The sequence below is a fragment of the Cynocephalus volans genome, chromosome 6 (genome assembly GCF_027409185.1).
Source record: "Cynocephalus volans isolate mCynVol1 chromosome 6, mCynVol1.pri, whole genome shotgun sequence".
Taxonomy (NCBI): Eukaryota; Metazoa; Chordata; class Mammalia; order Dermoptera; family Cynocephalidae; genus Cynocephalus; species Cynocephalus volans.
The window spans coordinates 91,442,239-91,458,055 of record NC_084465.1 but is presented as its reverse complement, the minus strand read 5'-3'; the positions used below and the strand labels follow the sequence as shown (position 1 = coordinate 91,458,055).

The following is a 15,817-nucleotide window of genomic DNA, read 5'->3' as shown; positions in this document are numbered from 1 at the left end:
TGTTGGCAGGCTGAAGGAATAAAACTCATTGTAGAAACTCTTAAGTTGAGTGTATTGACAGAGGTTTTATCTCACATTCAAGCTGCTTTCCTACTTTAATTGGGACCTTTCCCATGGGAAGGAAGGATTCATAACATGGAAATCAAAGGAGCCTGGGAGAAAAACATTTCCCCTCCTGAAGCATGTATTATAATCCATTTTTTAAAGAACAGTAATGAATTTTACATTTATTAGTGTTGTAACTTCTGCTCTTACTTCACTCTTTAAAGAGAAAAAAATATTATTTCAGCCATAAAAACTCAGTAAATAGTAGTATGGTGAATGTTGGTTGAGGGCTGATTATTTGCCTATATTGGTACATGGCACATGCTTAATACATATTTGTGGACTGAGTGCCACGTAACATTTTATATGCCTTGTCTCTTTGAATCCTTACAAAAAGTTGAGTATTCTTAAAGTGACCAACCATTGCCTGACACTTTTTTTTACTTTTAGCGGTGACAGTCCTATGTTCCTAGAAATCCCCTTGGTTCTGGGCAAACTGGGACAACTGGTCACCTTAATTCTTACCTCTATTTTACAAAAGAAAAAATAGAGGCAAGTAAGTCACTGTGCCAAAGTCATAGAGCTAGACTCAAACCCAGATCTGCTGAATCCTGAGTCCACACTCTTACCCGTCATGCCAAATCGCTTCCTGCTACACTCTACTGTGCTTTACGTTTCCCATGACTGTAATGACCAAAGAGGGAGAAGTTCTAACCTTAGTCATTCATCCCGACCTTGCTGAAGTTAACACAGAAAAATTGGAGTCGATAAGGGAAAAATTTTCATAAATTTTATTAGACACATTCACAGAGCATCTAACTGATTAACTCAATTTATGCCACTTTTGTGCGGATGTCTTTTTTTTTTTTTAACTTCTACATAGTTCAAACACCAAAAGACATTTTTATTGTTGATACACATTATTTTTGCCTACATATGTAAATTCTCAGTGGCTCTTTATTCTTCTTTGCATTTCCCTGTTCTCATTAGGGATAATTTTCCTTCTGTCTGAAGAACCTTTAGTGTTTCTTTTAGTGCAGATCTACTTGCAAAAACCTTGATTTCAATTTTCTGTTTCCTTTAAAAATGTCTTTATGAGGGCTTCATTTCTGTAGAATTCTCGCTTGGCAGTTGTTTTCTTTCAGAACTTTCAAGATATTATTTTACCGTCTTTCAGCTTTCATTGCTTCTGTTGATTAACTTTGAAGGTATTGAAAGTAGTTTCCTTTACTAGAACGGCTTTTAAGTTTTTCTCTGTCTTTGGTTTCAGATGTATACTATTATGTGCCTAGATGTGGTTAGGTCTCCTAGATGTTGGGGGTTCTTCTATTATATGTATTCTCCATACCTTTATTCTCCATGCTTCAGTCTGGATATTTTCTATCTTCCAGTTGGTATATTCTTTCTTCTACTGCATATAATCTTCCAGTTGGTATATTCTTTCTACAGTGTATAATCTGCTGCCAAACTGTATATTAAGTTGTTGATTTCAATTAATAATAAATGAATAACTTTTTGGTCCTGGAATTTCCATTTGACTCTTTTTATATATTCTAATTCTCTGGTGAATTCTCTATTCTGCTACCTAACTTCTTGAATATTTTGTTCACAATTACTCATAAGTCCATACCTGATAAGTCCAATATCTGGACCACTGGGGTCTCTTTCTGTTGTCTTTCTGTGCCTGTTGCCCGCCCCCCTTGCTTTTTAGTCATTTGATCTTGTCTTTTTATATGCATACTAAATTTTATTGAAAATTGGACAAAATGTATGAAAAAAATGTATGAAAAAGATGTTATCTTTCTCTGAAGAGGATAAAATTTCTTCTGGAAGGCAGTTAGAGTAGGTGCAGATCAGGCAGGGACTAGGACAATTGGTTTGGTGCTGATTTCAGGGTTTTTGAGAGCTAACCTGTTTCTGGATTTTCATCCCTTCTAAGGCATTGTCTAATGGAAAGCCTGTGGTGTTCACCAGTGTTATACCTCCTTGAGAGATCTGCAACTCCAAATTTTCTTTTGTTTCCTTTGGGGTTTTCTTTGTTTTTGTTTCTTGGTCTCTCAAGCACCATATGACTGCTAAAAGTTCTGCTTAGCTTTCATTCTTTCATCTGTCACTTTTTGCTTGGCTTCTCAGTCAGAAAAGCTTAGAAATTGCTGAATTTCCCAGAGGGAAAAGCAGCACAAACTGTGAGGCTCATTTTGAGAGGATCTTGACCTCTCAAGTTCTGGTTACTTTATAATACCTTTAAACAGCATTCTTTTCTTTTTAATTCAGCTTCTATCATTGTTCTGTGGTGTGGGGTTGGTTTGGTACAAGCTCTTGTGTCACAGTCAGAAGTGGAAATCCTAAATTACAATACAAGGGTACTTCAAAAAGTTCAGGGAAACTTTTTATTTTTTGGAAGTGACTTGCCTCATTCTTTATTAGGAGGTGTCCGCTAACAAGCTGCAGCTTCTGTTTTGTTCTAATTCTCAAGTACCTTTTCTTTTTAATATATTTTTTATTTGAGTGCATATTTATTTTATTTGTACTTATAGTAAGTGTCTCAAAGCTAACAGTAAGATTAGTAAATGTAGGATGGAATAAAAATAGTAAAAGAGCTTCAATGTAAATCAGAAACCATAGCAAGCATGATGCTCTTGAGTGTATGCATCGTTCAGTGGTGGAAAACAGGAACCATAAACTTATCCTACATAATCCACCTCCCAAACTCGCATCTGCCATATGCCTCTATTCTCCTTTTCTGGTCAGTAGCACTATCCTTTACAAATCTACTCATGTCAGAAGACTGAAATGGGGAGGATTGGGCGGAGGGGTCTCACTTAACCTTTATATCTGACTAATCACTAATTTTATAGGTTCCATCCCAACACCCTGTCCTCCTTCCCTGTCTCACCATCCCTCCTATGAGCCCACATCATCTCTCACCTGATCGGTAGTCTCCTAATTTGCCTACTTGCCCCTTCCAAATCAGTCTCCTCATTAGGTAATATGTCATTTTTCTACAATGCAAATCTGAGCATGTCACCACCCTACTTAAAACCCTCTAGGATATATCCAGAAATGGCAAATCCATAGAGACAGAAAACAGATTAGTGGTTGCCGGGGGTTGTGGGAAGAGGGACGTGGGAAGCGATTACTAATAAGAAATGGGTTTCCTTTGGGGTGATGAAAACATTCTGCAACTAGGTAGTGATGATGGTTACACAACATGAGAAATGTTCTAAATACTGCTGAATTGTGCGTTTTAAAATGGTTAAAATGGTAATTTCATGTTAAGTGTATTTTATCACAGTTAAAAAGAAAACCCTGTAGGATAAGGTCCACCAATCTCAGCTTGTCACATGGTCCCATTATAGTGTTTGCCTGTTCAGCTCTCCCTGTTTCCCCACTCCTCCTTCATGAATGGGACTGCTTGCAGACTGCTCGCACATGCCCTTTCATGCCCCCTGTGTCTACACGCGCAGTTTCCTGTCTGCAGATCATCCCTCCACCCCTGCCCCACCCCCCATTGTCTGTCCAGTGATCTACTCCTCCAAGACCCCCACAAAGTATCCTGACACATCTATATCAACAAGCCCATTGTGAATTTCCCCCTATATCTGTCAACTAAAAAGGCGCAATTGGGAAACCTTTACTGCTAGGTCTGTGTTTCTAAATCCAGGGAGAATTGTACCATTTTCTAAAAAACAAAATGGAGAGATGTATTAAAGTATTTGTATAACCCTTTTAAAATTCATGACCCCTTTGTGACCCCCTGGAACATCTGGAACACATGAGTTTAGAGGCGTCAGCTCCAGTTCAGAGGCACCCAAAAATATACAGTTTCTGGTGATGAGACCGTTTCTATCCTGGAAGCCTTGAGATTAATCTTGTCACATTTAAATATGTAATCATGGCCCTGCCACATTTTGTTACACACCTCTAAAAGTTGCAGAGTGGTGTGTGCGTCCTTGCTTTGTGAGTGGTGAGATGCGTGGCTATAAACAACAGAGTGGTTCATTTCTCAGCACTCACAAATTTATTTTTGAGGTTAACATCAGTAAAATTCTCTATGTGGATCTTCTTGAATACATACTTTGGGAATGTTGTGGCACGTGAAATTGCCTTTGTTCCTTAATGAGCTTTTCTTTCTGATCTAAATGACACTATTTACGGTGTCGTTGGGTCATTACATATGGCAGCTCAGAAATTGGAGCCAGGTGAGGGGGTCGCTGAGAATAAGACCTGTTAACAGCAGACTCCTTTCGCCTCTTCCTCACCACTTGATTGTGACAGACATGGGAGGTATGAGTGCATGTGTGAGTAAATACCAGGAGAGCGTAAATATCAGAGAAATAAAGTGAGGCCACAAGTCAGTGTTTAACCAATTTCTACTTGTATTCTCCCTTGCTGTCAACAGAGAATTCTCTGGTTTGCCATAGAATAGAAAAAGTTCTCAGTAGTAGTCCTCAACAAGTGGTGCTTGGACCAACAGCATCAGCGTCACTTTGGAACTGTCAGATATGCAGACTCTTAGGCCCCACCCAGAAATTGGAAAGTCTGGGGATGGGGCCTCACGATCTGTTTTAACAAGCCCGAGTATTTTTATTCCCATTCAAGTTTTAGAACCACTGTTTTAAACAATTCCTTTAAGCTAACATTTTTGGTTTTGGGGTTTTTTTTGGGGGGTGGGGGGGTTGGCAACAGGCCGGTTCAGGGATAAGCCAATATATTTGATGTGAATGTAGGAACACAGGATGTTCTAAAGTCGTTAGGATAATATAGGCATCATGATTCTGGATTTTGAATAGGGATAATTGTTGGAAGACTAATGATAATGACTAATAGTTATTGACTACCATTCAGGCCAGGCGCTGTGCTAAGCATTCCATGGACACTGTTACATTAAATCCTCACACAACTCACAATTATCCCAAGAAGTAACATTTCTTTATTGTGCAGTAAGGAAACTGAGGCTCAGAGAGGTTAAGTTACTTGCCCGAGGTTACACAGCTTGTGTGACTCCTGTCATGCTTCTGCACTCTGACTGTAGAGCACTGTGCTATCCCTCGCCAGCTGCAGCTTGGGTTCTGGAGGCAGGATGACCCATTGGGCATTCAGCTTACTGCTGTTCCGGACCACTGCTGCCAAACTCATTTCCAGTTGAAGCAGCTGGGTTTTGTCACACACATGTCTTTGTTAAGTGTCCTTGGCTGAGCTGAAATTGCCCAGCAATCAATCATCAGATTCCTGCGAAGGCCAGAGATTTGGATAAGAATCTATAGGAAGAAAATCTAGACTGAGATTGTAGGGCAACAAAAGTGTTCCTCCAGAGTCACATGAAGAGGCTCTTGTCATATATATGTTTACTTTCAGTCTGTGACAAAAAGTGGGACATGAGTTTCCAAATGCAATCTTGAACACAAATGGTAGATGGGCTCCACTGTCATTGCAGTGAGGCACAAATGACCATTGATTGAGCGTAGCATAAAGCAGAAGTTTCCATTTGTATGTGAGGGGTAAATCCAGTCACACATCTGCAAATGGTGGTCTGCTTCCCTTACCTATTTCAGAGGGCTATTGAGCAGTGGGTCAAAATGTTCTCCAACTAAGCTGTAAATTTCAATTCAAAGGTAAGGAATTACTGTGCAAGTACGATGATTTGATTAAAAACACTAGTGTTAGTACCAGAAGTCAGGGTCCTAACTAGTTATCTCCTAATTGTGTGACTTGGACAAGCCACTGGTAGCTCCAAATAACTCAATCACTTTGATGCCAATGTGAATGGTGCCCCCTGTAGTTGTGCAGCGTGCAACTTGTACAGCAGTGAGCTGCAAGGTAAAATTTATTAACAATGCTGATCCCACTTACCTTAGAGCAAAGTGGTGGGTGTTGGAGGGTGGGGGAAGATTTCTTAATATAATAAATGTATTATGCAATTATATTTGTATTTTTTTCCTGCTTCAGTTCCCTTCAGATTGAGGCAGGTGAAAGAATCCAACCTCTTACAAAGGGCCTTGTGAAAGTGACCTTGAATTGCTAATTGTGACTCAGCTAGAAGTTACTGGAAGTGATTCTTATTTGCATATATTTCCTCACTTCATCCACTGGTGACTCCTGTGGGTCCTCCACGTGCAACAGCACGTCTCAGACCACACAGATGTCTCTGCATATGACCTCCACACACTCGGTGTCAGTACTTGCCTGTTAGGCACTGAATCAGGAAGACTTCCCCTGCTCCTCTACTTGGGATATTTGCCGATGCTAGAGGCTTAAAGAGGATAAAGACCAGTTCCCTTTTTTGTCCTCATCGAGCGTAGCTCAAGGGTGGGCCCGTGTTGATGTGAACTCACTTCAACTAGTCATGTTTTAAGAATGCTTTATACAGCCTGACAAGGGCTCAGGTTACACAAATGTACACATTTGTCAAAACTGGTGAGTCCACACTTAAGACTAGTACATTTCATCGTATCCACTTTACTCAAAAGAAAATCTATAAACACACATTGAGCTCTGGTTAATAATATGATGCTGAAGTATTTGGGAGAAGTGTATCGAGGTCTCTAACTTTCCATTGTTAATTTTTTCTTCTTTAAGGTAATTGTTCGAGGTGGAGGACATATTTTACCCTATGACCAGCCTAGGAGAGCTTTTGACATGATTAATCGATTCATTTTTGAAAGAGGATGGGATCCTTATCACTGATAAACTACTTTCCTAAAAGAGAACAACAGGAGTTGGTTTTAATCTTTGAAAAGAAAATTTTAAAAACTAAAAATGTCATATGAATAAGAAAATTATCTTTTTGTATCAGCAAGATGTTTCTTATCAATAAAAATTATTGGTGAAAGAAGTGAGCTTTTGTTTTGCGGGGAGATGGTTTCTTACAAAATTAACTGTGCAAGAGTAAGAATTACGTTGTTTAACTGAAGGATGGCAGGAATGGCTTCTGTGACACTGATTCAGACAGATGGATAAATGAGATGTGGGGGTTATGAGTAGGAATTTTTAATTCCTTTCAAGATTAAGTGAAAAGTGCAACAAATCAAGAAAGTTGCAACAGCATTTTGTTCTGTAAGTATCAGAAGAGTTTGTCTGGGCCGACCCGTGGTTCACTCGGGAGAGTGCGGCGCTGGGAGTGCCGAGGCTGCGGGTTCGGATCCTATATAGGGATGGCCGGTGCACTCGCTGGCTGAGCGCGGTGCAACGACACTAAGCCAAGGGTTGCAATCCCCTTACCGGTCACACACACAAAAAAAAGAGTTTGTCATACCATGCATATGAAGGTGTTTGGTAAATGTTACTGGATAGGAATAATTGAATTACACCACCAATGAAATGGGTGAAGTTATAATAGTTCTGGAGAAGAGATTTTCAAATGTGTATAGTATTAGCATGAACAGTAGCTTGGAATTTGTTGAAATAGAAACCTTATATACAAAAGTAATGATGTACCAATTCACAATAAGCAGAACAACTTATTTAGAGAACATTCTTAATCTTTGCCTTTTTTTTTTCATTTTTTGAATTTGTTGGTTCATTTAGAGTGTACACATGTATCAGACAGTCTGTAGGCCACCTTAGTTATAAGAGCCATTTTTAATTTGGGTTTTAAATTCTCTCCTTTTTTCACCAAATAAAGAATGAACCAATTTTGCATAATTGTTGAAATACCAAAAAAAAATTGAGTTAACCTGGCATCAAAATATATACATTCATAAATATATATATACATTAATTCTTTCCCAACTAAAATATCAAATACTGGCACACCTTTCCTATTTATGCATCATGTGCTCACATCTCTTTGAAATTCTGCAGCACATTTGGTTTCATCCACATCCCTTCTAGCTCATGTTACCAACCTATGAATTGGCTCGCTGGAGAATTAAATTTAAAAAGCTAAAACCTATTCTTGCTGCAAATATTTTGTTGAGTTTGTTTTTTAAATTTCTCATTTCGTTCCTGATTTCATTCAGGTTTGTGATCCTTTTTTTTAAAATATGTATTGTTCACTGCACCCATGGACTAGAATTCGTCAAACACTGGTCAAAAGCAGATTGTAATTATTGCAGAGAATAAACTGGGGCAGGGGAATTTGCAAAAAGTTTTGGGGGTAGCCCCATCTGCAAGTTAAATTAGCTGCATTTGGTCCCATAAATACGAGTATGTAATGGAAAGGCACCAACTATGGCTGAGCAACTTGGGATTTAGTCCCACATGGGTAACACATGCACTGGGTGTTTCTTGGATAAGTCACTCCACCATGCCAGCATCCCAAGGTCTCAAGGAAGATAGGAGATTTCTGAAGTTCCTTGCAGTTCACATACCACTGGAGTCGTACCTATTTCACAAGAGTACTGTGAGGTGATATAGTGATCCTTATTATTTGTGGATTTCTTATTTGTGAATGCAGCCTACTAGCTAAAAATTTTTTTGTAACCCTGAGATCAGTACTCACTATCTTTCAAGATCATGCACAGAGCGGCAAAAAATTGGAGTTGCCTAACGAGGAAGCTCCCAGCTGAGGTCAAGGTGATACTCTGCCTTCCTGTTTCAGCTCTCACACTGGAAACAAGTATCCTTTTTGAGGTCATTTCACTGCCACATTTTTTGCATTTTTCTGCTTTTTGTTGGTGATTTCACTGTTTCAAATGGCCCAGGCATAGTGCTGAAGTGCTGTCTAGTATCCCTAAGTCCAAGAAGGCTGTGATGTGACTTATAGAGAAAATACAAGTGTTAGGTAAGCTTTGTTCAGGCCTAGGTTATAGTGCCGTTGTCCTCAGTTCAATGTTAATGAATCAAAAAATATATTTTTTGAAAGGTGACTGAGAAACACACATAAAACAAAGTTATGTATTGATCAGTTGACAAAGACGTTGTGACAGAGGCTTGAAGGAGCCTAATCCTGTATTTCCCCTAAGAGCAATGTTCCTGAATTTGCTAAGTCAGTGTTTGCAGAGATGTTATAGAACACAACTACAAAGAATGAATACAATCCACTGTGTTTATAGAACACTTAGCATAAGGACTGGCACAAAATAATAGCCCAATAAATGGAAATCATAGATATTTCCATTATCAATCTCCCTGTCCCAGACAGTGGGACTGTTGGGGTGGGGACTCAGCTTGCCAGGCCTTTCAGGAGCAAGCCTAGCAAACATATTTGAGGGTACAGTCCTATGAAGACTGCATCTGGCAGGTATTTTGCTTTAAAAGAAGGGAGAGAAATGTAGCTGAGTTCAGAGACTAAAGAAAAACAAGGTTTTGAATTTAATTGGAGAGAAACCTTTGTGTAGAGGATTTCCAAGGGAGTACACACTCTCTGTGGGATGTTCAACATAATCCATTGAGGTCTAGTGAGAAAATACTAGAATGTCTGTCTATATCTGTTTAATTTCAGAATGAGAACGCTATTAAGTTTTACTAATATTTAATGCTGGGTTATCACCGTGCCTTTCCTCAGCCCAGACATGAGATGGTCGGATGTCTCACATGACTGTCACTGCTGCTGTCAGCAGATCACCTCTGCAAAGAGCAGAGTTGCATAGAGGAGGGGCAGCGGAACCATCTCATGGTCCGGGGTCCAGCAAGTTGCCAAGAATTGCAGTTCACATGTGTATAGGGTGTTCTCAGTGTGATTAATTTCATAAAAACAAAGACTTCAAATAGTAGGACCTTTATAACACTTAGCAATTTGATGGGGGATGGCCACGGAGGTCTCTTGTACCACAATGGTCATCTCATGGCAGCGCATTTAAAGGAGCTGTGGCCCTGAGAAGGACTCATACATTCTTTCTCTGACAAAAAGACCAGTGTTGCAGACTTGCTGTCATTTTCAGCCATGGCAAGTGGCTACTGTTAGCATGTCACCTAGCAGATATTTTTTAAAGGTAAATACATGATCTGTCCTTTCAAGGTTGAAGTGACACTTTCACAATTAGTGACAAAGTTCATTTATTTTCAAAAGGAATTGAATCTATGGCAAGGGCATTTGAAAACATGTTTGGGAATATTTCTATCTTACTGCACGCCCATTACAAAAATAAAAACAAACAAAAAATGAAGGAAAAATTTCAACAAAAGTCTGCATAAAAGATAGACGGGATTGAAAAATGAGTTTTGGGGGTTAGTAAAGCTCATCTGCTGAAGCATGTCTTTCCTTTGGATCCACATATCTCTATGAAGTATCTTTTTCAGCTCTGACAGACTTTGGAACCAAGCGTTAAAATCAACTGAACGCATAACCAGATGTTGAACTGCTATCTCACAAAGGAGTAACCCAGGATTTTTTGAAAATGACAAAGCACATTCAACACATTGATCCTATTAAAGATATTAACAGTAATATTTTAGAAAGCAAAAACATTTTGTACCATTATAAATCAAATACAATTTTTAAAAGTATTTTAAATTTCATCTTTATTTTATCCTCTTGCAGTTTCCACTTTGATAAAAATTTCATACTGTAAATAGTATTAGTGTAGTAGGGCATAATTATGCTTTATAAATGAAGAAATAAATATACCTATTTGGGGTGTGACTTCGTCATGTAAGAAATGAACACACACACACGAGGCATACCTGAGCTTCCACAGCTAGTGGCAGAACCAGTTGGGACTCAAAGCCAGGGCTCTGTTCCTCAAGGTCCCTGCCTCCTGAGCCCTCAGCTCTTCCTCACCTGATGACATCAGTGGGTAAATATCAGTGACCCCATCTAGGGTTAGGCTTGTATCATCACGTAAAATGTGCTTTATTTTGAAAGTGGTGGAAACCAGATTCTCAGAAACTTTGAGATGCACACTGTCCACTCCACTCAACAAGAGCTAATATAAATCAGAATAATGATTATCTGAAAATGGCTAAGAACTTTCATTTAGCTATTTATTTATATGAAATTCCCAAGTCCTCTTTTCTCATGCCACCAGAAATATGATAGGTAAGGCCAGAAACCAAAGACTGAGATCTTGCGACAAGTTTCTTGACTTACACTGATTTACTGAGGAAAGTTTAGTGTGCTGTTTGTTTCTTCTTAGGGATAACAAGATCCCTGCTCTTACTGCTGATGATATATCCAAGCCATGGCTGTGTCAATCTTCTGCCATTTAAGCCTCTGGTTCTAAACTCAATAACCATCCCATTCTTCATGCTAGGCCTTTGAGGGGACAACAGGGCCAGGTGCAAAGATGCATGGTGGATGCCTGTTCAACTCCACTGTCACACAGGAAGTGTGTGCCCCGGGGTGAAATGCAGCTACCTGCATAGTGTGCTTAGTTTTTCTTGCATATTGTAGTGGTTATTGCTATTGAAATTCTGAAGATTTAAAAAACATTTGGAAAACAAACCTGAAAGTGATTGATTTTCTTGCCCCTAGGACACCAAGCCTAGGAATTAAAAGCAGACCGTTGTAATTTATATTTGCTTGAACCCAAGCAAAGACATCTGTTCAATCATTTTAAGGGGATTTTTGGCAACTTCAGAAGTGTGACGCAGGGCTGTCTACATTCCCCCAGGCTCTGTGTGCTTAAGAACAGGCCAGGGCTGTGGTTGCTGTTCAAACGAATTTCACAGAGAACTTCATTGCACCTAGACAGATCTTTTGGGAAAATATCAGTCTTTTTCTTAAATTTTCAAATTGCAAAAGTATGAATTGTTCATTGCAAAATTAAAAATTAAAAATTAAAAACTTCCCACACCAAACCCAATGATGACCACTAATAATTCATCACAGGATAAGGGAGGGTGGGCTACCCTGAACTCAGTACCACCAATACTGCACCCAATGGGGGAGAGAAAATTACCCCCAACCAAAAAAACCACAACAGGGTGTTGTTACTAGAAGAAAGGAACCCAAAAGCCAAAAAAATATCAACCACATGCAGACGTCAAAGCTCAGTAGAAAGATTAAAGCCAGTCTCTACATTTTGACATGCAATGGAAATACATACTGGTAATTTACCAGTGAATATTTACAATCAAAACTCACATGTCCATCTAGTAATGTTTGATGATACTTTAAATTTTCATACATAAATCAGAGGAGGAAAGGAAGTGCCTGAGAAAATGGGGGAGAAGGAATGTCATATAAAGAGAAAAGGGAAATCCAGATACACACATCAGCACTGTGAACAGAACTTCCTAGCTCAACCATGCTTACCATCCTACACCAGCATGTGCTTATTAAGCTTTCCAGGTGCCAGGACCTGTTCTGGGTGCTAAAGATACGTAGACAAATCTAGCCCACTCCCCTGCTTCTGAGACCCTCTAAATGGAGGAGGAGCGCGCAAAAGGAAACGAGTGACCACTGTAAAAATAACTATAATCCCATCATGCTATGTGCTTTAATAGAGGAAGGTCCTAATTGCTTCAGGAGCAGAGAACAGGGAGTGACTGATGACTCTAAACCAAGGAGTGGGGAGGAAGGCTGGAGATGTACCGGGGGGCAGAGGGGCGCTGGCAAAGGCCTGAATAAGAGTTAGTGCACTGGGCAATAATGAGGTTCTGAGCACACCCTACACCTACCTTCTCTCTCCTTATTTTTTATCCCACCTTCAATAGTTTAAATATTTTATTGCAAAATCTGAATTCACAAATTATTGCACTAAACTTCTGTAATGGAGGGAATAGGAGGACTGAGTCCCATATTAAACTGATTGGAATAAATCCCTAATGACCAGCCATTAGTTTTCCCATCTTGTCTCTGTAGAGTCAGGGAAAGATATAGAAGGCTGTCTCCCTTGTAAGTCCATCCATCAAATGTGTGTGAAACAGCGTTTCTTTATTAAAATCCCCACATGCCGCACAGTAACATGCTGGGACAAGCTGTCATTTACCAATTTCCCATCTCTCCTGGGAAGAGAAATGTTCTTTAAGGAGGACATTTTGAAATGATCCCATAGTGTGACTCACTGGGGAGAAATGCCAAAGACTTTGGGATAAAAATAAACAAAAGTTTTTTTTTTTAAATGTAGATTCTATCAAAAAAGACTTGGAGTGATGTTGCCCTGGAAAATTGAAGCTGATATTGGACAGGACAAAGGGAGTAATGGAGAGAGATTTTGTTTACTCAAATGAGGTACTTTGTTCAGGGTCAAATTTCACCAGAATGTATTTTCCTTGGTAGGGCTGTATGAGGCAGAAGAAAGGGGATCTCTACTGCTCCCACAAATGAGCTCCTCTGTTCCTGAAAAATCTTAATATTCATTAGGCTCGAGATTCAGAACAGGTCCTTAAGAGTTCTAGCTTCTTATGTAATGAGAAATGTAATTCTCTTTTGGCCTCATAGGGAAAACAAGCTCCATGTAGCTTTGCTTCTAAATCATATTCTTCCTTTGCTGCACGGTAAAAGAAAAGAGAAAGATGCACCAGCCCAGGGAGCATGCGATTCTGAACCCAAATTCCAAATTTTCTGTTATTTTCAACTCTTCAGTGGATTTTTCCTTCCTTGGCTTGGAGTACAGTTAAACGAGTTGACAGTTATATATTTGGTTTAGGAGCATTACAGGAAGGAAAAAGATTCAGTAATCCTGGGTTATTAGAATATGCTCAGTTGTGAAAAATGAAATCAAGTAGTTTAAAAATACTTGTGCCAAAAACTCCCATGGGGTTGTGTTTTAGTGAAGGAAATGCTGGTAAGTCTCAGCATGCAGGGAGGTTTGCATTATTCTCTCCTACTGAGATAGGAGGTGCTTGGTCTCCCTGGGACTGGGTTTCAGGCCATTTCCCTGGGACTCAAACCCCTCCTCTATGGCTCCAGCCCCTCCTCTAGGCCCTGAATTACTTTGCACGTAGCACCTATTTTCAGCACCAACACAGGGAGATTGAGACCACAGGAAGCTGACTTTTGTAATTTTAGCGGCCAAGCATGCTCGATAAGCAGTTTATCTTTGAATGACCTTCCACTAGAGGCACTAGAGAGCACTGAATATATTCTGAGTATTTTTCAGTGATTATGTTGGAATTTGACCACTGAACCTGCTCTAAAGAAGCAAACAGAGCATGTGCAAGGCTAGGTTGCATAACCAGTTACATGACCAGGAACTACCCACTTAGTTCATTAGATAGCATTTATATGCATAGAATAGCCAACTATAAAGGTAGAATCCAGGAAGGAGGCTGGGCTGTGCTCATTCTGAAGCCAGCCTGCACTCTGCCTGTGAACTGTGTATTTCTTATTCTTTACATTAAACCTGTTCTCGCTTTCTATTCTGACTCGGCCTTTGAATTTTTTCCTGCAGTGGTGTCAGGAACCTGGCAGAGAATGAGGTTAAGGGTGGGTATCCAACCTCCCCAGACCCTCTCCTCTGATAACACTACTTTTGGCACTATACAAATCCCTATATTCCCAGCAGTGGGAACCATCAATTAAAAACAGATCAGAATCTAAAGTAAAAGCATAGAAAGCCTCAGAAAAGACCAAAAGGAGGTGAATACAGATAAGTTCATGAACCAGCAGGGGCAGCATTTGGTGTCCACCCCAGAGAATGAGATGAATTTTAGGCTTGCCCATTTCTCCCCAGCTCCAGCTGTAGGTGCAACAGCTGCCTTTTTGAAGCCCCAGGTGCTGCTGGTCTTTGTGATGAGTTGGTTCTCCCCCTCTGCCCAAAGCCACCATGTAAAGAGGACAACTTTGCATTTGGAGGAGACAGCAGGTGATGATGAACATCTCTGGGGACAGAAGTTCAACACCAGGAACATACCATGTGAGTTGGGAATGCTGGCAATGAATAGTAACTACTTTTCTATGCTTACCATGCTGAGGGATTCTGGCATCTTAATTTCTAAAAAATAGATTCTTAATGAATGGCATAACAATAAGCAAGGAAGAGAGAATTGTCTAGCAGAAATCAGAGAGAATAAAACTTAATATATGCCTGTGGCACTACTGCTAAGGCCTGGAATCCTCACAGTGCCAATTGTCTAGTTCTTAATCCTGTTCGCGATGCCAATTGTAAAGCTAGGTGACCACGCTAGTTGTCGGGCTCTTTTACCTGCTGGTAATCCTGCACCAACTGGGCCAATTGTTGAGCTAGGGCTGGGTCTGGAGCCCACAGACCCCTCAAGCCTGTTCACAGACTGGGTCACCAGACACCTCACACAGCAGGCTGGGTCACCAGACCCCTTACACGCAGATCTATGAGCTAGGTAACCGGCCAGAAAGGTCCTTGGAGCCATAAAAGATACACTGGCACACATGTGCACTAACTCCACACACACACACACAATTTGCCTACAATGGACGTGCTGAACCACACACAAATGGACCCGAGGCGAGGGGCCTGACCAAACTATTCTATTTTCCCAACAATGCCTCAAACTAAATTTCAAGTCTATTTCTTCTCACATCTGCCTGGACAGATTTCATAAAGTCACCATAAAAGGATTCTGTTTCTACTGGAGAAAAATCTTAAGGTTGCACGAGTCTGCTTCTTTGGTCCTCAGTAATTGATGCTTTATATGTTCACCTGTGTACAGTTTCAAACTCTGTCCACTCTCAACTCCAGGACGATGCAATGTGGCTCCCCTTAGTCTCGGCAGGCCCTGTCTCCTAATTCACTAAGATCCAATCAGCCGGACACTGGATCCCTGTTTTCCTTTTCACCACACCATACTGTTGTAGCATCATGACCCGCATTCTCTTCCTGTCACAGGGAAAGTCGCGACCTCTCCCCCGAGCTTCCTGGCCTGGCCATCTCTCCCCTCAAACACCCCCAAACTCACAGTCATCATCTGTCCATTGTCTTTCTCTTACATTCAGCCAGTGGCCAAGCCGGTTTATTCTACTGCAGCA

The 15,817-nt window shown here is 40.3% G+C and overlaps 1 protein-coding gene across 2 annotated transcripts in view; it reads left to right on the top strand.

Moving 5' to 3' along the window:
* The window catches only part of CPVL (carboxypeptidase vitellogenic like), a 139,391-nt gene extending 132,526 nt beyond the window's left edge, over positions 1 to 6,865 (top strand). The window contains exon 13 of one of the 2 annotated variants that reach the window (XM_063099980.1): positions 6,625 to 6,865. In XM_063099980.1, the coding sequence (XP_062956050.1) occupies positions 6,625 to 6,732 (108 nt within the window). In that variant the 3' untranslated portion in view covers positions 6,733 to 6,865. The remainder of the gene's footprint in view (positions 1 to 6,624) is intronic. The other variant, XM_063099979.1, reaches the window with a different exon arrangement.
* Positions 6,866 to 15,817: the final 8,952 nt, after the last annotated feature.